This window comes from Strigops habroptila, chromosome 7, assembly GCF_004027225.2.
Source record: "Strigops habroptila isolate Jane chromosome 7, bStrHab1.2.pri, whole genome shotgun sequence".
Classification (NCBI taxonomy): domain Eukaryota; kingdom Metazoa; phylum Chordata; class Aves; order Psittaciformes; family Psittacidae; genus Strigops; species Strigops habroptila.
Window position 1 is genome coordinate 9,013,973 of NC_044283.2, and position 24,838 is coordinate 9,038,810.

At 37.2% G+C, this 24,838-nt stretch overlaps 1 protein-coding gene across 1 annotated transcript in view; it reads right to left on the bottom strand.

The window, feature by feature from the left end:
* POLN (DNA polymerase nu) overlaps positions 1-24,838 on the bottom strand; it is a 93,425-nt gene that overhangs the window by 34,400 nt on the left and 34,187 nt on the right. The window contains exons 15-17 of the mRNA XM_030492756.1: positions 22,803-22,860; positions 21,220-21,297; positions 20,681-20,795 (exon numbers count right to left, since the gene is read on the bottom strand). Coding sequence (XP_030348616.1) covers positions 20,681-20,795; positions 21,220-21,297; positions 22,803-22,860 — 251 coding nt within the window. The remainder of the gene's footprint in view (positions 1-20,680; positions 20,796-21,219; positions 21,298-22,802; positions 22,861-24,838) is intronic.

Genomic DNA, 24,838 nt, shown 5'->3' on the forward strand with positions numbered 1-24,838 from the left:
CTATGCTATTCAAGCACCTAGAATATCAAGAGCCACAAATTTTTGCTTGCCTGGCCCATACACTGATTTTAGCCAAACCTATGCACAGTGCCGGTATGATTAGGCACTCTAAATTATAAACAAGTAAACCTTGAGTGCAATCAGATCTAAGCAAGTCCTTATTGCAGAACAGATTTTTTTAAGGGAAAAATGAAATTTAATATTATTTTAAACTTTCATTGGACAAAAGGTCTTTGGCTAAAGATAAAATGGCCTTTACATTGCTCACTTTAGGTTGAGAAACACGAAGAACTGGATAATTAATACATAGTGTTTTCCACCTGTAATGAAGACTATTTCCACTTAAGTCAATCAGGCTGGTAGTTGGAGACTCTTATAATTTGCCTTCTTAGTTATGCTAGGTCAAAAATTCATGGTTCTTTTGAATAAAGTAGGTTGAGATTCCCAAATGCACCTGAATAAGACGACAAAGTGGCAATTGGAGCTAATAAGTGCAGAATTAGGAAACTAGACATCATTAAGGATTTCCTCAAGCAACCTCTGGCAGAAAGTCCACAGGAATTTCCTGAAGAACCTGGCAGTAAGCTACATACACCCTTGAGAAAGCATCTATCCAGAACCAGGAGGAAAAATAGACTCTAATAAGAGCAGATCTTACCTGAGAACCTCTCCGAGATTAATAACCAAGACCAAAGAATGATGAAACTAGGGAAACAATACAAAATGTAATATTGCTTTCCTAATACTGCATAATTTGAACTAGAGGCCTGGAGAAGGCAAGAGGTAGCAGTACATCAATAGAGTTTACTTGCAGATTCAGTGAAGTAAGATTCAAACTCTAAGTTTGAGGCTAGAGACAACTGAGAGCCAAGGGGTCAGCAGGCAGATGAGTATTAGTTGCTCACTTCTCTGAAAAAGAAGAGCTATAATGGAAAGAACATAGTGGGTAAGAAGTCATGTAGATCTGTCATGTAGATCATAGGTAGAGAAATGTACATACTTATCAGATCATGTTACTGAGGAAGACACAAGATGAGAGTCTTGCTGGGAGGGACTGGTGGTTCTAGAGAAGCTTTAACAGTGAAAGAAGACACTAGAACTTAATTATGTGTACAGCGAGACTCACTGCTAGGATGTTAAGGATGACTTTGCATTATCCAAGCTTCAACTTGAGAGGGCTGAGTTGGATAAACAGAAATAGACTTCTTGCTGTAATCATGATACGCAGTGTTAGGAGAGGATCCTGTGTTTTCATAGTAAGCAATCACAAGAAAACCTTGCCTAACACAGTTATCAGTGCAGATGCACACACATCTTGTGGTCATGGCAATCACATCAGTCACACAGCATTTCCTGACCTTTGGTAGTCATGAAATACATGAGAAGCAATTAAAAGTTCAGATCTTTATGTCAAATAATTCAAATATAATGCTAAAAACAAAATGGTCAGTCAACACCTCCTAGCATGTCAGAGTGGGAAATATGAGCACTTGGCAGAGGCGCATTACATCTAGCACTCTATATTCGTAAATTTATGTACCACATTCAAGAATCCGGAATAATAAGGTATGAAATTGCCATATAAATCACAAGTGCTTGAGCAAACAGAAGTCATTAATCAAAACTATTCCTTTTGTTTCCAATGATGAAAATGATTTTTCAGTTTCTATTGACAATGATTGTTTTCTACCTAGGATGCTCGATGCCTTCTGTAATACAGAGTGGCATTCCTGCAGTTTGAGATGAAGACTATTTACACCTTTGAATAACAAAATGGGGGGGGGGGGGGTGCAATTTCTCAGAAGTGCAGCAGCCATTTTAGAAATCCCCAGTGAGCTTTTTTCTTCAGCCTGTTTCCTCTACAAACAAATTTATATTTGTGATAATTAATTTGTTTTAATGGGTACCATGAGAACCTATTTAAAATTAAAACCTTTAGTTTGGCTTTGGACCCATCATGGAATACCATGATACTGAAAAGGAGACACTGTTATCTGCCTACTTGTGTAAGAAATTTTTGAGCTACAATCACTAAGCAAGCTATCTAAGGCATGAAAATACTTAGTGTTGAATTGTGGTATGATGTAAAATAGATCTATAGTGGAGATGCACTGTTTTCAAATAAATTTGAATCTGAAAAAGGAAGCCAAATGGGCATAAAAAAGCCTTTAGTTGCTGGGCCCAGACAGTGACACGTAGGCAGACTTCATCTCATCCAATACTGTTTGCACATCTGGTGGAACAGGAAGAAAGTTAATGCAGTGTAATAGAAATTGATGCAGAAAAGAGGTTCAAGAGAAGAAAGAATTTGTTGCAGTTCTGTGGTGGAAATAGCACAATTTCTGAAGTCCTGCAGGAAATACATATGCAGTTATTAGTTCTAACATGAAAAGTATTTTTCCATTATATGATATCTTTCTCATTAGTCTTTCTCTCAAATACACTATTTGTTTGTAATCAATATTATCATCATCTTCAAATCCCTCCTGAATTACCATCTCTAAATGTGCAATATTTTACCTCCTACATTCCTGCCCTTGCCTGCCTACTTGTCTCAGTCTACTTCCACATCTCTAATTTGTTTTCCCTTTACCTTTCTTCATTTAGTACTGCTTTGCAGGTACTTTGCTTTACAGTGCTTTACTCAACACACATCTATTAGGTAGAATAAAAATGTACTTCAGTGCTGGAAGACATGTTCCAGTTAAGAAATCTCATTACTCCTGGAAGGAATTAGCAGAGCTAAACAATCTGGAAAGGTCTGTGAGGACAGCAAAACAACTTACAGCCAAAAACTGCAGAAAATCTGACAAACATAGCGAGAGTAGAGATATATAAACTCTTTAAAAAGGTGGTTCTACTAAGAACTGGGCTGGATGCCTAAAAGGGAATAGCTGCCTAATTCTTAGAGTGAAAAAAAAAGGGAGAAAAGATTTGTAGCAAAACATTGAAGAAAGATAAGATGAAATTATTAGTAAAATCATACAGTGCAGTATGAAACTTAAGAACAAGCACATGGAATTTATTACTTTTTCAGAGGTAATATTGTGATTTTTTCTACAATTTCTCCAAAATAAACTATATGTTTTCATATATTAATGAGGCCTAATGGACATCTCAAAGAGTTGTTTAATGAAGTCTTAAGTCTTTAAAAAATATGAATACCAAGATTCTTTATACCCAAGAAATATGTCAATCATATCTGCAATTGAAAAGCTTAACTATAAACTGGAATAACACACTTATTACAGAGTTCTTGATGGATTTGTTTTTAACCTGTATAGAACATAAAAAAGAAAGAATTAACACAAATTGTAGTACACAGAAATGAGCACACGCAGCATAAAGTACAAAAACCATAAAAAAAAAAATCAAAGAGGCCACAAGGCATAAAGTTTGAGCAGTGCCAAAATGAAACTTCGAGAACAGGTAGAAATGGAAGGAAATCAGTCTTGAAAGAATGCGATAAGACATTTCAGCATTTCTGGGAAATGTTGTATGGTGACGGAAGTCGTCTGTTTATGTACAGGAAGAGGCAGAACAAACTTCTCAAACACAATATCTGGCAGTCTTGCACTGCCTTGATCTGCATTACATCCCAGCCAAGCTAAGCTCAGTCATAATAGCCACAAAGCTCTTGGCTGCTCTCCTGCAGCTGCCAATTAATCCAGGTCCTAGCTGTGAGTTGTTGATGTGGGAAATGAGATGCAGTGCCATTAAATTCACTTTAGACATGGTCATTAATGTCCAATAAATGAGTGGATATATGAATGAATACACATTCGTTCACCCGATTGCTTTTACAGCTCTTTTTAATTTCATCAGTGAACTATATAAATCTCTCTTTTAATCACTTGTTGCTATTTAAGAGCAGATGAGGGCTGTATATTTTATAAGTTTGTGCCTGGAACTTCGTGTTGGCATATGAAACTGGCACAGACGATGCCATTAGTTACAATTGCAATCTTTAGAAAAGCTCAGTTTTACAGTGGTATCACCGTTGGATAGCTCATGTAGGAGGTAATTTCTGAAAGTTTACTTTTTCACTTCCATTGGCCTTACTATACCTAAGGCAAGCAGCATACATACCAGAGTGTATGTGAGCATCCTAAACATACGGAAAAGGTTAGCTACACATAACATAGCCTGTTCACTGTTAATGCAATGCATAAGAATAAGCAATTTTTTTGACAGCTGCTATTCCATGACTAATGGAAAATGCTGACAAGGCTCAGGCATAAGCTGTCTCTGATATTTTTAGGTAATATGAGAAAGCAATCTTGGAACAACTTTTGCCTGGCTAATCTGCTACAAAATACAGGAAAGGAAGAGTCTGGGAAACAGTTTCCCTGAAGCCACTGTCATATCAAAATAGATCACTACTTTGCCTCACATGTCAATCAACAGTCAGGCATAAGGTACATACAATTAGACCATCTAGATATTTTTATCATACGCAGTTTTAATAAAAATGTGAAAACCACATATATAACCATATATATATGTCTTCTATAAATATGAGGTATTTACACAACTATGTTCTGAACAAAAAGTAGCTAGACTGTCTTCCTAATAAGAGCCTAGAGACATCAGGATGAAAAATGAAATTTGTCTGGACTGCCCCGAGGAGTGGAAATAAAGAAAAAAGAAAGAAGCATCTACGAGACTGAAATGCAGACTAACATCTTGTCAGAAGGGAAACAGCAGGTAAATAGCTAATGGAGACAGACCTTTCTGATGTAACCTAATTATATATTAAGCTGTTTTTTCTTTTATTTCTTTATGTCACTTCTAAATACTTCTCCTGTATGATTCAGATGTTATGTCAAATGGTTGTATTCACATTTTTATTGTAACCTGGTTTGCATAAATGAGATATAAGGTTACAGAATAACACGAAGCAGCTCCTTACCCAAGGATACATTCCAACAAATGAACCAACAAACTAGGGCATCGGGATACCTTAAGTAGTACACCATATTCCTCACATCTCCTTCTCCTCTGGGGTCCCTGTTTCATATGTGTTTATTTCCACCCTGGCACCAGTAGAGGCAGAAATGTCTTCCAATGGCCATTGTACATGTTGGAGAATGTCTGGCATGGATCTCCCATGTAAATATAGGGGTCATGTACTTAAGCACAGAGGGGAGAGGGTCACAACCTTCCACTCAGGGAGTTTAAATTAGCAATTTGTTTGTTTAGAGATTTTTATAAAAACTTTTAGTTGTACTCAACTTCTTTGAATGAAAGACTACAGCACTGTCAGCTTAATGTCATCCTTCCTATAACACAGCTAACGTTTTCATCATCGCGTGTCTTTTCCCTCTTTATATGCCACCCTACTTTTATATCTATTTAGCACCACAAAAAGCTTTATAACCCCTATAAAACTCTTTTGCAAGACTCCAAAAACACTTCAGGATTTTGAAAGTCCTGCCAGCAGTTAATCATAAAATAATTTATTTTGTCTGAATAGCCTCCATAGCCCATTGCATGAAGATTTATTTCAATACTCCTCAGCCTTCTTTTAAAGAGCATGATATGTAGCTTTCATGTATTTTACAGAAGATAGAGATACATCTTTACTGTTTGCTCTGTGGGCCAGAAGTCTCCTGTTGCTATATTTTAAAGTAGCAGGGAAGCAGATAAAGAAGTTGCAACAAGGTCATGTCATAAATTACAGCTATCATGAGTACCAATTTGTTGAAGAATTAATCTGAGAGTAAAGTGATCCATTATCTTTATTAAGATATTTACCTGCATGTTTGATGTCCCAGCAAATGGATACTGAAGAGGTAAATTAGATCACACTTATTTTCAGTGCTCTTGACAAAAAAGGTCACTTAGAGGTTTTTCTTTAAAAGTGCACAATTCTGGACATCTGTCAGTTAGCACAGAAAGTCCTCAACATCAATGAAGGTGCTTGAAAGAGCACATCCTACCCTGCAACCTTCACCTTTTCTCTCCTTTGGTCCTGTAGGAGCAAAAAGAAGGGCTTTCTTCTCGCATCTGTAGTCTCTTACATAGTGAATTACATGGACAAGTGATATTTATTCTGAGTCACGTGATTGTTGAAGGAATTCATTAAATAGCGGGCATCCTTATTTTAGGGTCTTTGGGTCTACAAGCACAGAATAAAAGGAAATCAGGGTAACTAACTCCCACCTTCAGGTGCCAATGTGAACATCAGCAGTGATGAGCCCCATCACTGAAAGAATAAAAGTAAATAGATTAAGGGGTCTGTACAAATTGGAATGACACAAAATTTATCAGAGGCCATTTGTATAAAACAATGTCAGGGATCAAATGCAAATCAATGTTCTTTGGGTTCTTTCTTCACTTTTCACACACACTTTTCCAGCTTTTCTGTAAGAGGCTTCAAATAGTTAAGAAGAAACAGAAGCCATTTTGAGAGATGATACAAGTAGCTGTAGCAAAGTATCAAATAATTACTCATCTTGGGCCTCTTAGAAGTCCCATAACTTTATAAAGATATAGATGGACCTTTAGAGCATCCTTTACCAGAAAAGTGAATCAGAAGGAGACAGACTTCTTAATACATATTCAAAAGATGATGTAACTGCCATCTCAGATACTACATGGAACAAAACATGGAGCTATAATATTGTTAAAACAAAGTACAGATTGCTCAGGAAAAAAAAAAGCAGGGGAAGAAGGGAGAATACGTCACATTACATCAAACTGCATCTACATAGTTCAGAAAAGAATAAGCAGCAGACTTTTAAATATCTTTCTAGGGCAATCAAAAGAGGAAGAAATCAGTCACGCTATATACGAGGGTCTTGAATAAATGAATTCTGCAGAGAGGGATGAGATACTTCATATCCCGTCTCTTCAATCTTCACTAAAAACACCTCTTACAGCTTAAATTTCTATTATGCTTGTAATCACACTGAATTAAAGGCAAAGTAAAAGTGAAGATTGAATTGCCTTTGCATTCTTGATTTCATCAAGATCTGGCTTGACACTAAAGTTAATTGAGTTAAATGAAATAAATGGAAACATATTATTAAGCTCTGGAGTGGGCTCATAAAATGTAGCATTTTATCAAAGTCACGCTAGAAGGAGATGACTATTTGGAGATAGCTTTTCATACACAAAAAAGCCCTCTCCATGGAATTAGCAAAGCCAAATGTTATCAGACACCACAAAACAGGGGAGGATTGTCCAGCCTCCTCAGAGCTTGCTTTTTCACTAGCTTGTGTGTTAGCTGTGGTGATGAAAATCCTAAAACCTGACTTTTCTTTTATTCTAGAATGCCAAGAAAGCATTTAATGTGCAATAATAATAAGCTTCCAATGTGGCATAAAATTAAGCTGTCTGTTTAAACTTGTAGATAACAACCTGGTTTATTTAAAGCTATTGTTTAGCTCTTCTAAAAACAAAAGCCATTATGCTTCCTGAAAGCTTCATTCCCTCTGCCTTATTGTCTGCTAGTCTAAACAAATGCCACAGCTGCACTTCTCCAAGGGACTGTAAACTACAAGGTGGAATTTCCATAAGCTGACATATAGACAGTCTGTCAGAGTGCAAACCGAGACAAGTGTTAAATTTGATTAATATCAACTATTGCAAGTGAGTTTTCAAAACAGATAGAAATTGCTTTGCTGCAGAAGTAAAACTGTTAAAATATTCCCCACCAACACCCATGAGGTGTTGAACTCAGAGCTCAAAATGTTTTAAGACTCTGATTCTGAGAAGGCAAACTGAACATCCTCCCTTTCACTACACTTCAGCATTTACAGTCCAAGAGCACTTACAGTTACTTGGGGTGGGGGGATAGGACAAGGGAGTAGAAGGGAGTATATGGAGAAAGAGATAACTTAATAAAACCACTACATGAATGCTCCTTGAAAAAACATGTTGCAATAATTAACCATCACAAGCCAAACCCTAGATCTGTCTCCTATATCTCAACAGAAAAGTTCATATATATATATATATATATGTAAACCCTCATTTGTGGAAGCAGAGTTACCTAACAAAGGTATTCCAAAGGCAAGACAAAAACTATTACAGCTATCATGCACATTATATTTCTGAATGCCATAATTTTCCAGTGTTTCCTGTCAGAATCATTTTAGGAGTATGCTTTAGTATAATTCTTTTATTATGCAAAAATGTAACAGTGCAATCATTCATTAAGAAACAGACATATTTCACAAGTGGTGTTTATTGAGAGAGGGATGAAAACCTCTCTAGAATTAGTGCTTTTTGCCTAATGCAAAAAAGTCTGATTTAAATAATGATGCTTCTGCAGAACAATGATTTAATCTGTCAGCCTTTTAGAAATTTAAGTAAAAGTAATGAACTTTACCATTAATGACATACCAGGCTAAATACTCCTAGGCCAAAACTGGAGACATAATTCAAAGATAAAATTACAGCTGATTTCACAATGTTTTCAAGCAGATATAAGACACTGCCTAATCCCAAAGTGAGTATAGTAATAGGACAGAAAAGAGAAACAGAAATACAATATTCAGAGATCCCAGAGCTTGTCTTCCAAGCTATTTCACAACAACCTCTTCTCCAACACAGGGGAGAGGAACAAAATTAGATAACACCCTCACACCATTTCCCCCCTCCAGACTGTAGTAATTGTGAACCTACCCCTACATTCTGAAGAGCTTGAGAAATAAACCCTTTCAGAGAGTCTGGAGAACAGGGACGACAGCTTTTCTGCAAGCTATTCTATCTGCAAATAAGAATTTTTAAAGTATAGATCTTTTTGGATGAAGTAGGGGATGAGGAATTAGAAACAGAGAAAAGCTGTAAAAATTGATCATGGAACAAGTAGGAAGTAGCACGGCTTGGTTGTGAAAAAAACAAATGCAATTTCAAGACATGTCAAGTAAGCTATTTCCAATGACAGCACAATATTAGTACTGTACAATACAGTATTAGCTGTACAATAGACTGCTGAGATTTTGTCTGGGGTAGTTACGCAGATACTTTATCTGGTTTGGTTACTATGTTCAAGAAACATGAATTTGGTTGTGATAGGCTATCAGAATATTGAATGCAGGGGGAGGAAATCAACCATGTGAAAAAAGCCACCATGACTATGTCAATATTAAGAAATTAAACTGCCCATCAATATTCCGCAGCACTGTGGCTAACTGGAAAATAACACCACATGCTCATACTTTAAGTCTTTTATCATCCAAACATGGTGCTGCCTCCAGCAGCCTGGTGAAAATAATCCCTGGCCCATCCTAATTCTGGAATTGTGTCCAGGAACTGTTTGATCCAGAGCCATGGCCATGGCAGGGACCAATTTACCAACCCAGATTTGGAGTGCCAGCAACCAGCAACATCCCTGGCACCAAATTCATTATAATAAAGGTAGCCTCTAAAGTAGTTTATTTCTTTGTTTCATTCATCATTCTGCTAGCCCAGTTTCATGGCTGTTCCAAAACTATGTTTCTGGACCACGATACAAGTATTCCTGAGACTGTGCTCTGGTGCAGCAATTTCAGAACTAGCTAAAAAGCTGGCTTTGGTAACTGAACCAGCTTAGTCAGTCATTCAGTGCCACAGAAGCTCATTCTCTTACCAAGAAGAAATACAGATTAATGTACAGATTAACATAGTTTTGATTCCATGTCATCATAACTAGCTGATCCTGATACTAGTTCATTAAGGTATTTTGATGACAAATACCTTAAGAGAGCTTGTCTTGTTTCCTTAAAGAATGAGGGCTGAGAACACAGTTGATTGCTTTCCTGAAGCATTTATACAAAGAAAAACACTGGGGGGCAAGGAGAGCTAGTAAAGCTAATGGGCAACATTGCCAAGAATAATTTGGGTATATAAAGTATAGGAATATAGATAGAAAGCGAAAGGAGTTTTCTAGCCAGAAGAGGAACGGGGAATTCAACAGCTCTTCAATGGCATTATGCAGGTTAAAACTAGTTCTAAGTTGAGACCCTACCAATCTATAAAAGGGAGTTTATGACATTGTTACCTGCAACAATTTTATGACCAAAAAGGTCCTTCTAGTCTTACACTCCTGTGTAAGACCAGGCATGCTCTTACCAAGCATAAAGCACTAACCAGCAGTGTGAGATATTATGTCTTACTTTTAATTAGAGCTTCTCTTTTGAATGCTTCTCTGTTTCTTAATAACTGCTGTCACTGCAGCTTTTCCTACCACAAGAGACCACATTTATTCCCACAGGAATTTAAGTTTATACTATAGTATCTCATCAGTCCTAAAAAATCTGCAATGATCTGGCTGCAGGAGCTGCAAGTGGTACAGCCTCACTCACAGGTATTTTACCAAATCAATTATTATTAAACGCCAGATTCGTAACAGGAAGTATCTCCACAATTAGACCTTCTGCCCCAGGATGTGACTTGATTTGAAAGAGCTGCCTTCCCATTTGAAATGAAATTGTCTCTCTCTCTAAAATGCAGATAGGAAACAAATTCTCACTTTTTATCAGTAATACTCTGAATAAAAAAGAAGATACAAGATAAACAATCAGAGATATTTTAGATATTGATCAGAATAGAAATTATACATAAACAATGAGATGATGGATAAGGACTAATAATTATTCAGTTAAAAATACTGCAAAAATTGTTTCTTTGGAATCTATTTCACAGAAGAAGAATAAGAAGCAGCCTTGAAACAAATTAAAAATTATAACAGTATTACAAAAGCAGATAATCCAATGAAAATTAAAGGAATGTAATGTCAACCCTCAATGAGACTCCTAGCAGGTGACGCTGAGGACCTCCAGATATACAATGAATCAATACTGGCTGAGTTACACAGCCAAATGTTAGAGCTGAAAGATCACAGCAGTCATATATTTCTAAATGGAGATTCCAGCAGGGATATCCAGCTACACGTATTAAGAGGACTGCCATATGATTCACATGAAAACTTTTATTCACTCTCTTCAAAATCAGGATTCTAGAAGTAACCCCAAGTTCTCCATGGTGAAGAGCAGGCATGCTTGTAATTTGTCTTAATACTGCAAAACACAGCTTCATGATCTTGTATGTGCTCAATGGCACAGAATGTCTCTTCTTCATTGCAACTCCCAAACCAAAAATTTTCATTGTTTTGCAATGTATGAAGTGAAACGAATTCACTCAAATTAATTTTAGACCTTATATTAAGTTCATAAAAAATGGAGAAATTAATCCAAGAGACAACACGTTTTAATACCTGTTTGGAAGCCTGGACTACCTAAAAAACCTTTAGACAAAGGTGGAGTTCTAAGAGTCCTGAGGTGGTATGTCTCATTATTTAGACAATGAATAAAACTGAGATCTCTAACTGGGGGAATGGGAGCTGTGTAACTCTGGGGCTGCATCTTGTAACCACGTCTGCAACAGCGATGATAAAGCTCTTCCTGTCTTCTTGGTAGAAGTCCACCTGGGTAAGCATGGTTATTTCAGTATTCCCTAATCACCTACAAAAACCCAGGTGACAGCTCTTGAATAATAATGACTCTTTCAAGAGCATATTGATAATATTTTCCTAAAATTAATACAGAAGCACAAATATTCAATCTGTTTAAAACCCATTTAGCTACAGATCTATTTATCTCATTCTTGATTAACTGGCCTTTGCTCTTGCTATTTAAGGGAGTAGGCAGCTTAACTGAATTCAATGTCTGCTATACCGTACATTTATATGAAGTGACCTAAAAAAAGACAGTGTTTTGCTGAGGATGAATCTCTGACTTATTTGATACAAAGAATGTATTTGAGACAAGGTTGTATAAAAATGGTATGGGCAAATGTATATATATTTAGTCAGCCTACCACTAAGCATTTGTGCATACTTGACCTTCTCTTTTTCAAACAGAGCCAGTACACTATCTTTTTGTGTAATTCAGCCCATGAGGACTTATTTTTGAGGACTTATTTTGATTTATTTCAGGAATATCCAAAATACCTCTGCTTATTTCCTGTGCTCTTCAGAACTCGGCAGGACAGCAACAGACAGAGCTACTGTCAGGAAGTATCCTGAATTGCCAAGTGGCTGGAAAAACAAGAGTCCCTATTTTGCCATAGTTCCTGCTGTACCAACTGCCAGTGTACAACAGTTTGGCTCACCTTGCCATTATTAGCTATAATCAGTTCACTTGGCAAGTGCTGAAGATGTAAGACTTCCCCACTTCCTGGAGGAAGACCATTTGCAAAGAACAAACCAAACCTTTCTGCACTGTGCTCTTTTCATTCAACTTATTATTTATTTTTATATTCAAGAAAACCCACCAAACTTTTGTCCCTCTGTTACGGCAATCCCAAGTAGTTCTGGGCTTTGTTCTTTGTTTCTTTCTAGGCCTTTTCTCAAGTAATTTCCAAAATTAGCATGTCTGTCTCTTACCAAAATGGTTCACAACAAATATTACCATGATCCCAGCTGAGGAAAGATGGACTTCTGTGCTCAGTACATTTTATAAACAGCCTGAAGTTCCCAAGATTACTGGAAATCAAGTGTTCAAGTTACTCTGATTCTGGCAAGGATACTGTAAGCTAAAGACCCTTCCATGTCCTAAAGTGTCAGCCAACCAAGCCTGTACTATAATCATGGTAAGGAATGGTTTTCAAAAAGATTAGCGTTAAAGTATTTATAAATCCAATTATAGCTACAAACTTCTTTATTTTATATAGTAACAGCCATTGCTACAAAGATGTCCTGCAGCCATTTGTTTAAACTCTCTGAAAGCCACACAGACTCAGTACCAACTAGAAAGTAAATTCAGTACCTGGAAGGACATGTTATTTATGCTGCTGTCCATTATCACACAAAAGAAAGCACTAAAAGCATGAGTATGAGGAAGCAGATGAGAGAGAAGGGAATATTTCGTGGTCTGAATTTTACAAAACTCAGATCTCAAAGTGAAATAGGAGCAACTAGACCACTATCTCCAGCCTTCTTTCAATCATAGCCTTGAGTGCAGGCATTGTACATAACTGTCACAAATCAACCTTTCATTGGTATAACCAGAGTAAATACCACTCTTAAAGAGTACCCACTAATTACTTTGTTAGTCTAATTCTTCATCAGCAGTTAATGTGTACAGGTTAAATTATAGTTTATAGGTAGAAATTAATAGTTTAAAGAGAATGCCTGTTTTCATATGGCAATGGTGGCAGTTATCAGATTATTCAGGTAATTATTTTTTATACTGCATATTGAGCAGCATTATAGATATTCCTCTACTACATAGTACTATCAGTATTAGAGGTATTCCTCCATTACATAGTATTTTCAATAGAGATTATTAAAATTTCTCTACTCATTCTTCAGCTGCAGAATATAAGGAAAACTACATAAGGGTAAACTTCTTTTGTGTTCTCTGACTCATATGCTATGACTTCCAAACTGAAAAGAGTTACAGAGTATAAAAGCTAAAATACTAAGTCACAACTGTCCAATAGTCTTATCTATAAAGGGATTTTTCTGAGGCACAGACCAATGTGGATTTCATGACACTGGATCTACACTGGCTCAACAGACAACCTATGACACATGATATATGACAGAAAACGCCCAAGTAATTTATCACTGCATGAAAAAGTTTGAGCACAGGAACAATTACCTTTCTGCTCTCAAAGAAATGAAGATACATGGTTTACAGTAGTAACAGATTTATGCTCAGAATTAGATCACACTGTGATCTAAAGACCCTTCTGAATTTCTCCTCTTCTCAAACAGTAAATACCATCTACAGAACATGTATTTTTACCTTGAAAAGACATCATTTAATAATGTTTCTAGATTAAGATTGCATTGATTAAATCTCACAGAGAAATGTGGTTCCTTAATCCTGGATGTCCTTGAATTCTCTAGGTACCTCAGGGACCTCTTCCCTCCTCCTGACAGTTCAATAGGCTCCCAAAACTCTACACATGCTCATCACAGACCCACTCTGAGGCTGCCTGAGCTCCTCTGGGATTCCTGCAGGACCCAATGTAGGAAATGGGATCTATTACATCATTATTCACATTCACAGTTTCTGGCTATCAGGTTTGGATTTTTTGGCTTTTCTTAGTATAAGATGGAAGAGGCACCACCCTGGAACAGTTGCCTGGCTACTGAGGGACAGCAACTCATTTGTCTCTTCACCTAATGGGATTAATATCCACAACTCTGCCTCCCAGTGGCGTGTAATTACATCATGTTCTAATTGCAAGGCCACAGTTAGGTTTAGCATCCTCCAAGAGCACAGGGAAATGGGACTATTGTGCAAAAAAACCCCAACCAACCAAACACAAACGACAGGCTACCCCAAAACAACAACAAAAAGCATAATTCATGAGTTCAGAAGGAAAGAAAACACGAAAGTACTCACTATTTTATTTAGAGTACTCAGGTGAGAGTCATAAATCTTTGACTTCTGTCCCTGTAGCTACTACTAACAAACAGAATTAAAGAATCACTAAGCAAAAAATAAATAAGCCCCCAGATGGGACTGAAATAAAGAAATCCCTTTCCAACTGAATGTATCTGCAATAAGACCATGGTGTCATAAAAATACAGTTGTGAGAGAGTCTGAGAAATGCCCTCAGCTATCCTTGGAAATATTTGTCTAATTGTCTCATTCTTTCCAGCGATGGAAATTCTACAGCCTTCATAGGTAACCCATCTCCATATTTATCTACCTTTAGTATTCAAAAGATTTCTTGAACTGAAACATCTCTCACAACAGGGTAAGCCCATTCCTTATTCTTAGTTCACTCTCTATCCAATTCTTTGCAATAACCTTTTATATATTTGTAGAATTTTATCATGTTTTTCTTAAATCACCTCTCAACTAAACAAATCCAAGTATTTCAACTTTACAATATTTGCTGAACAGAATCTCAGATGCAACATACAAAGTCTAAACTTCCTTTGTATTTTCCTGGGAGGAGAGAGATGTTGAGTTGAATAAGATTTAAAAAGTTGAAGTGAGGTCCCCAATCACGTAGCTCTTATATAAAAGCTAGGAACCAGAGCAACTTGAAAAGAGTGAATCCTGCTCACTTATTTCAAAGAACACTACTTATCTAGCAGGTATCTTCAGATATGGACTTTGGACTACTGGCTGTCCTTGTCATTCTGTTCCAGTTTTCTAAGAGGAGTTCAAATGCAAACTTCTGTGATTAGAATTTGTCATTAACTTATCTTAGAAGAATGGCTCCACGGTCAGGATATAGCCTTTTTCACCCTCTGAGATGCTTACTTTGGCACTGTACATGGAGCTTGGCAACCCAACATTGGGGTTTGTATTCTATTTTAGGTTCAGGAACGTAAAATATAGGAAGTAAACATAATTTGCAGATATCAGAGATGTTTATATTACATTGGAAAATGCTGACATCATCTTCAAGATTAAAGTGATTAAGATGGTTCCAGACTCATAAATAACACAGCTGCATTTGTATAGCTAGGCTGCCCTCAGCACCCTTTATGGAGGGTATCACTATGCTCTCCTGGATACAGTTGAACTCATCACTACGTTAAACTCAACACTACGAGTTCTCAAAAGCAGATGCTAAACAAGCAGGGGAAAGGACATAATCCAAATATTTTAAGTAAAGTTTAATGATTGAGTCATAGGAACTCTGAAGCAGTACTACCCCAATCCAAGAAAGCACTCACACAGGAAAGGAGCCATCAGTCATGTAGGATAGAATCATGTATTTACGGTGTGCTTACACGCTTAGTTAAATCAAGATACTTTTCCTGGATTTTGACCCAATATGGTCAATATGAGTATATACCATGACAGAGGAACAACAGCCTGCTGAGAAGGGTGACAAAGGAAGAGTTCAAAAGAGATAGTCACTACACCTCTAATTAAGAAAGAAATTGCAACTACCTAAAAGACTGTGGACTTATTTTGCAGCCTTTGTCTTTGAAACTGATTTTAAGATATGCCCATCAACTGCATTTTAAATATAATTACTTAACTACTTCTTTTTCATTTATTGTGTATAGAAGTGAGAGCAATTTCAGTCTGATATTTGTTGTCATTTGGCTGTCTTTTGACAGTTAGGTCTCCTTGCTGGTCAGACAGCTGCCAAGATAGCTCTCATCACTTCAGTACCAGCTGATAATTCAGCTTTCAAAAGACTATAACTGTCATAGGACATCAAGACAATATAACACAAGGTGGTCTTGCAGGTGGCTGGAATCCATTATATTATGAATTTTCAAATGTTTAGGTAAGCCTTGAAATTTTACTATGTGTTCAGTGGCAAGTAGGTCATTAAAGTACTGCACTTCTGGTGTTCTTGTAATAGCAGGTGTTGACCTGTCTTTTAAGGCTTACTCTTCATAGGCCATAACACAGTACTCACTGTAAGCTAATGTTGGTAATAGCTTATGACCATTACAGGCAGAATAAGAGTTGGAATAGTACTAAGCATATGCAAGTGACATTAAAATCTATTTATATTATCTTAAGTTTTAGCTGGGGTAATTATGTTAGATGACCAGAAAATATGTTGGATGTAGATGGCAGAGATAAGTTTGGACTTTTCACTGACAAAAACAGCCGACAGAAGCAAATCTATTGCAAAGTGGCCAACAGACACATTCAATGAATTTTATTTCCATGTGAAAAAAAACATTTTAAAGATAAAACATGAAACCAAGCATGATATTACCAAGAAACTCGCATTAAGTGACCAGTTAACACCATCTTCTGAGAGTTTTAAGTGAATAGCAATTTCATGACAGTTCTGTCAAACAGAACACACTTAAATAACTATCTACAGCAAGTGGTATCTACAGCACCTACAGCAAACACTTGAGCGTAATTCAGGGAAGCCCAGACTTCTGAAATGAGCTCTCTCTGTAAGATAGCCCCAGGAGTACCAGATTACAGCTGTCTTGCAGAGAGGATTGCCCCTCAGCTAGGATTATTGGGTTGGGTATGGCATTGCACATGACACTGAATTTCAGCATGAAAGTTAATACCTCCATTCAGCCTTTTGCTGTAATGTATAGACATAGTTAGTGTTGACAAGGGGAGAGAATATAAAACTAAACAGGGAAGATTAAAAAAACAATAAACACAAGTGATGCACAATACAATTGCTCACCACCTGCTGACCGATACCCAGTCCGACCCGAGCAGCGATGTGGGCCTTCCAAGTGACCCTCCCCAGTTTATATGCTGGGCATGACGTGCTGTGGTGTGGAATACCCCTTTGGCTAGTTTGGGTCAGGTGTCCTGTCTCTGCTTCCTCCAGCTCCCCGTGCCCCTCCTGTCTGGCAGAGCATGAGACTGAAAAGTCCTTGATCGGAGTAAGCATTATTTAGCAACAACTAAAACATCGGTGTGTTATCAGCACTGTTCTCAGACTGAAGCCGAAACACAGCATTGCACCTGCTACTAGGAAGGAGAAAAATAACTATTACAGCTGGACCCAGGACACAGGCGTATCTACACAGCACTGTTGACCTGTGTGAAGATTCCTCATGAATTATGTCAAATAGAAACATGGATCCAACAGTTTTCCAAAAGAGTCGCACCTTTAAGGTCCCAGAGACAGACTGAGTTATGGTAGAGCATGCCTAACTAAATTATGAAAGGAAAGCTTTTATACATCAGAGATCTTAATTCAATCAGAAACCCATACAGCTGACCTCTTCACAGAAACTGGTCACCACCTGTATTTGTTGCCAAATGCTATAAAGAGCCTGCAAAGGTTTTTCCAAACCTTTAAAACGGAGCTTGGCTGGGCTCTGTGGTGTGGCTCAGATTTCTGTCCAATAACATATTCTTTATTAATTAGGGTTTAATATTTATTAGTCTAAGGACTTTTAGATGCAGAAAGCCTGCTAAAAGATACCAACTATCATGTATTGGGAAGCTGGAACACTATCACACACTGACATTAACTTTTCTTCTTCTAAGAGAAAGCTTCAGAAACTAATTCATCTTTATAGACCTCTTAGAGTCAAGACCTTTTTGTCAAGGTTCTCCAATTGCCCAAAATGTGTTGAAAAGATTTGCAACATGCAATTCCTTCAAACAGAATAAAACATTTGGTATGCCACTTGGTCTGTCACTTAAGGGATTAAGATCCAGAGAAAATCAGGACCAAGCAGAGAAATAAGGTTTGTTGTTTATTTTGCTCTCCCTTCTCATAACTTGGGGTGGAATCAACTACAATAAAGTCAATGAACTATTTGTTTATCCTAAAGATTTTATTTATCAATAGTGAACTATGAGAGATGAAGAAGCATCTGCAATGGGAAAGCATTGGTGAAGCTTGTGATTTTATGTCTTCTCTTAGGTGCTAAATAAATTAAGGACAAAATTCCAAAGGTGAGTTCACTAGTAACTAATTCAACAGGAGCAATCACATTTGTCAGAACACATACAGATGTCTACATGTGAGCTGCCCACTCCAGACCTACTTTGTTCTCACTGGTGAGAAGTCAACACTTTTCACGTGCGATTGATCTTATTACACAGGGAACATCAACAATAGGTCAAATGAATCTCTCCAAGTATATAACAGATGTCCAGGGTTAGATGAGATTAAACACACCTTTTGTGTTTCTGAAATTAGTAACAGTCATATAAAAGATTCAATAGAAAGTTACTTCCAAGCATTAGATCTCCTGAAGGTTAAAAGAAGAGTCAGCAGAATCATTATGTAATGGTTTTGTAGACATGCCACGACACTTCAGTCTGATAAAAATATTTGCCTGTAATATTTCATTAAATTTAGAGTTACTGTGGAGCAACTATAAGAGGTTGATGGCTGCCAAGAGCTGTGAGGTTGCTGAATAGAATGGTGTTTCTGGAGCCTTGCCCAGAGTTGAGACAAAATTTGACTCATCTTCATGCATACATTTGCAATATACCTTCAAACTAAAATAAGGATTTAACTCCATCACGAGGTTCTAGTGATATCCTGTTACAGCCAAGACTTGATTATAATATCAACAGAAGCTTCTAAGTTTCTCTGAAGAGAAAGGCGATCTTTCCATAGCTATATTCGTTGGGATGTTTGTGACCTTGAATTGTGTTCTTCCAGAATACACATGCGCTAAGCACTGATTCAGTTGTTGGTAGCAGGATAAATATAATTTGAGCTCCATTTTGTGTCTTTGTACTACTTCACAGTATATTAGCAAATATTGCACAATACTGTGCTTGGGAAGGCTATGCATGCAAGAATTTAGAAACTGTAGGATAGGAGCTGAGCTAGATCAAGACTGTTGAATTCATCATGTCTATTTTTGCTTTCATTTTCAGCTAACAGTCTTCCAACAAAAAATGGAGGTAAAATATTAGAAGAGAGAGAGAGGAAGGACATGGAACTGCTTGAGCAAGTCCAGAGGAGGCTACGAGGATGATACAGGAGCTGGAGCACCTCCCATACAAAGACAGGCTGAGAAAGTTGGGGTTGTTCAGCCTGGAGAAGAGAAGCTGTGTGGAGACCTCATAGCAGCCTTCCAAGGTCTGAAGGGGGCCTACAAGGATGCTGGGGAGGGACTCTTCATCAGAGTCTGTAGCGACAGGACAAGGGGTGATGGGTTTAAACTGAAACAGAGGAAGTTCAGGTTAGATATAAGGAAGAAGTTCTTTTCTGTGAGGGTGGTGAGGCGCTGGAACAGGCTGCCCAAAGAAGTGGTAAATGCCCCACTCCTGGCAGTGTTCAAGGCCAGGTTGGACAGAGCCTTGGGTGACATGGTCTGGTGGATGGTGTCCCCAGGCAGGGGGGTTGGAACTAGATGATCTTAATGTCCTTTCCAACCCAAACCATTTTATGATTCTAAAATAAGAAAATTGCATGACATTTACCTGACATGATTCTGTTCAATCTGCTTATATGCTATAGCATTTTATTCGATCTTTTTCTGACCCATCTGTTCAAACTGTAAGCTTCTCGACATCTATCCTGTCACTTACCGAATGCTCATGTACTTTTGAGTACAAGGGCAGTCTCAAGTAAGATTTTTAGACATCACCATGATACAAACAGTAATAAGAAATACCTTCGAACAACTAAGTAACTAATATGCCATCTTTTTTGATAGTCAATCCTTTGATCTGCAAGCTGAAGAGATCAGTCAATAATAATCTGGGAATGGAGATAAGAAATATTTTCTTTATATTACTGAAGTGCCACTTTTTCCAAGTATCACATCATCTGTCAGAAGATGGAAGCACTAAATCCTATGAGTTCAAAGGAATTCCATGAGCTCTAGTCTCTCTGTTTCTTGCACATCCATAATTTGATTCCAATACTTCTACTGGATAACCAAGCAGGTTTCAAAAATTCTTGTACTTTTACTGAGAAAAGTTGTCCTGCAATTTTCCAGATGGAAAATTTTTTATTTATATTTGACTGCTGCTCTGGATTTTTCTAAAGAATTGGTGAACAATAATACAGCGAGAAAGTTATCAGCATGCACTGTTCAAAATACATTCTTGCACCAGCGTTAGCCCCAAGGCTCATACTGGCCAGTTGGATTGCACCATTTTAACATATGGTAATTACCACCATGGAGAAGAAAAGGCTCAGAAGTCATAATGGAATTATAAATCCTGCTGTGTTAACAATAGGTACTGTAGTAAAATACTGTCTTTTATTATGACTACACAGTAAGAGTTGAGGTTATTCTTACTATTTTGTCTAATTACTATTAAAATAATGCAACCTTTACTCTTACCACTGAGAAGCCAGTGTGGAAAAGATATCGGTGGTTTCAGGTACTTGGAACAGTTTCAGAAGTTCTGGTTCAGATGATAAGTCAGCAAGGATCCTTAACTCAATATGGGAAAAATCTAGAAAACAGTCTTAAAATAAATCTCTTGCTCTAAAATAAAATTGTACCTGCATTTTAACCAAACTATCATGAATTAAAACACAAGCCTGGACTGTTCAGTCATTTCCTTATGCTCAGAAAAATCAGATGCCTGTAAAAAGCTCATCCTGAAGTAAATCCAGCTAAAGATCACAAGGTGTCTGCTCGCTTCATTATCTTCAGGTGTCAATTAATCTTGTTAGCTCTTTGTTTCTACTGACAAGGCTTACATATCATCCACTTCCAAAGCGCACTAAGGAGTATACATAATATAACGATATTCATTGATACTAAGAGATGTGACAGCCTTGTAAAATATAATGTCATCCAAAGGAGACGGAAATAAGAGATGACAGAACTGCAAACATTAATATGTATGAGAATAATAATACATACTATCTTACCTGCTGCTAAAAATGAATATCCTTTTTTTGACACAAACAATGTTCTTGGGGAAATAGTTACTATTTCCTCTTCTTTTCCTAGAGAGGGGATAGACATATGAGTCACAAACCCCAGTTCAAAAATACTGTGTTGCAAACCATTGGAGGTTTTAAACGACATACCAAGGACACAACTAAAACTCCACAAAGAGCAATGTAAGCAACCTAGCAGAGCACCAACTGCCAGCATCGCAATTATTTTACTCTATCAGTCATGTACAACATCTTTATCTCTGCCCTTCCTGCAGTATTGCTTACTTCTCCTTTTTCAAAACCAAACCCTTCCCAAAACACTAGCTAACAAATATCTACAAAACTAACATTATTCACTGATCACCTAAGGAGGTATTCAGACAAGGAAGGATCTAGAGATGAACTAAAAGAATATATTTTCTTATCTTTGAATATGCTGCAGTGATATATTAATAACAAATTCTGATTTACAGGTGGTAGGGGGACTGCAGCTGACATTGGCATCCAAATTCTAACGACAGAAATCCCCTATAATATCGTAAAGCAATGATGTACACTGACAAGGTATTAGAAACAATGCATCCTGGGAGTACCGCTCGTCTTGGTGTAGAAAGGGAAGGTGGTTAGAAATACAACAGACTTAATCTGATCAGCGTGAAAATGGAGAAGTGTGTCTTGATACAGGAATGAAACACTTAAGAAACACATTTGTGAGAATCACAAATTACATTGATTGGACTGTTTCCAGAAAGGCCCATGTGCCACGGTTAAGCATAGCATAAGTTCAGGTGTACACATGCACTGCTCACACATATTTGTGGTAACAACTTAAAGTATTTATAAAAAAGAATCAGGTAGATAAAACAAAACTGCTGTCAACATTTTACATTGTCTTCAACAGACTCCTGTTTTATGATCTGTATTATTTCAAACGTGGGGAGTGAATAGCAGCGAAAAGGCAAGCATGCCCTCTCTGAGAACCAAGTGCAAACAAATGAGCACCATTTCCCAGCTATGGATGTAGGTGTTCAAGAAGGAGAGTATATGTTGGCAAATCTGTCTCTTTTGAGTCTACTATTGTGGGTTTCTCTATCACCTGGGTCATGCTTTTCTACACTTTACTGTGACTCTCTCTGAATCACCTGCCTTAAATCCACTTCTGTTATTACAAACAACACATCTGACTATTGGTGTTTACTTGTGAGGTTGATTAAAATGACCCAGCTTGAACACCACCTCAGGCAAAGCCTTACAAGCTGAATTCACACAAAATCATCCCTAGGATATTTAATGGAGTCAAGATGTGTAATTTCATCTGGAGTAAGAACAGTGAGATAGTCGAAGGCAGCAAAAATATCTCAAAGTTTGTGACTATTACAGCAATGCTGAAACAGCAAATTTTTTTGCAGGAACAGCCAGCAAAAAGTACTTGGTTTAAATGATAATGTATAACTAAGCACCAATAGTCTATTCTGTTCTTTAATGGTGGAGCTATTGGTCTGCTTTAAAATATAGCTTAGTAAAATAATTAGATAAAATTGCCTTTTCATGTTAGTAAAAACAGAGTTTACCTTTTATGCACTGTTTCTTTGTGATTCTAACTGGATGTTTAGAGATACCTTGAATGTTCTACAAGTAAGAAGAATAAAATGCTTAGTAAAGTTAAAATTTCTGACAACATGTTTATGAACAGTTTATAAGCAGCATAAGAACATCTGTGATACTAATGCCAACAAGTTTTCCCTGTATAATAAATAAGATTAACACTTTGCGTTTCAAAGGAATCTTCACACTTCTGTAACTATTGATACTTTTACATAGATACCCTTCCTTGAAAATTGGGAACTTGTAAGAACATATTCTCACTGGCAGCCTTTCCAAATCCTAATCTCTGGATGCACCACAGAACATAATTAAAAACCCAATAAAAATAATTTCCTCCTTATTTTAACCTGTATTTTTTAAGATATGGTGCATTATTTTCAGACAAGAATACATGCAAACCCTGCCTTCAGCTAATGGAACAGATTCTTCTTCAGCCTCCAGAAATTTTTCTAATATCTATTCCCACTTTTTGGAAATGTATTATAAAATAAAGAAAGAGCTTTTTGTTAACTGCAGCACATCAGCCAAGGTTAAAAAGTGAGAACTAAGTTTATCAGCAAACATGCAGGACTAGGAATAACAGAAGATTTCTCTTTCAAGAGCTGCGTTCATAGACGTCGAGTAAAGCATTGAAGATGACACACAATAGCTTCATTCTGTTATTTTATGTCATTATGTCTCATCATCTAGAAAGGTAACACATGAGACAATGTGTGTCAAGCTCAATTTTTAACACAGTCAATTTGCAAGTGGTTCAGGAATCAGGTGAACATACTAGTATTATGTAATACTGTGAATTCAGGAGATGGGAATGGTGCTATATAATTTCCAAATCAGAATGATCATTTTCTACGTAATTTTGAACTCAAATTTGTTATTTTAAACTTAAGAGGGATGTAATCAGTCTGCAAAAGCTACTGAAATTTAAAGCAGAAGTAAAAGAACTAAACCCCCAAAACAGAACTGTTTTCATTCCTAGTCTTAGTATCACCCTTAAAGATCTATAATTAAATGTATTAAAGTTGAACACCCACCACAGCACCATTCACACAGAGATAGGAAACTGCTACATAATATACATAATATTTTCACAGCATGCATAAACGAGGAACACTGCTCTCAATCCATCAATACCAAATTTGACCCAGAAGAAACACTTGCCATCTTTAATATTTTATTCTTCAGTTTCTAGAAACAGCATTAGGAGGACATGGAGCTGCTGCAGCAAGTCCAGAGGAGGCCACGGGGATGATCAGGGGGTTGGAGCACCTCCCATACAAAGACAGGCTGAGAAAGCTGGGGCTGTTCAGCCTGGAGAAGAGAAGCTGCGTGGAGACCTCAGAGCAGCCTTCCAGTGTCTGAAGGGGCCTACAAGGATGCTGGGGAGGGACTCTTCATCAGAGACTGTAGCAACAGGACAAGGGGTGACGGGTTTAAACTAAAACAGGGGAAGTTCAGGTTGGATATAAGGAAGAAGTTCTTCACTGTGAGAGTGGTGAGGCACTGGAACAGGTTGCCGAAAGAAGTGGTAAATGCTCCATCCCTGGCAGTGTTCAAGGCCAGGTTGGACAGAGCCTTGGGCGACATGGTCTAGTCTGAGGGCTGGAACTACAAGATCTTAATGTCCTTTCCAACCCAAACCATTCTATGATTTTAAAACAGCTGTGGGAATGGTTATTATAATGCTATTAGCAGTATTTTGAAATAAGTGGTTATTTAATCCACACACAAAACTAACATTTCTATTGATAACTATCGATTTCTATCAATAACAAGTTGGGGAGGATGAGTGCTTGTTCAATTGAATAATATGCAGTTGGTTAATGGAAAGGTTAATTAAGTCCTTTATTATGTATCTGGACATGAATGTGGAAGCCTCATTTTATACACTTGAAAAAAACCAAAATCACAACATTTTAATTCTGACTTGAATCATTTTAATAGTAAGGATCATTGCATGGACTTTTCACTGGCTTCATAGTGGTACAGACATGTAGTTAAG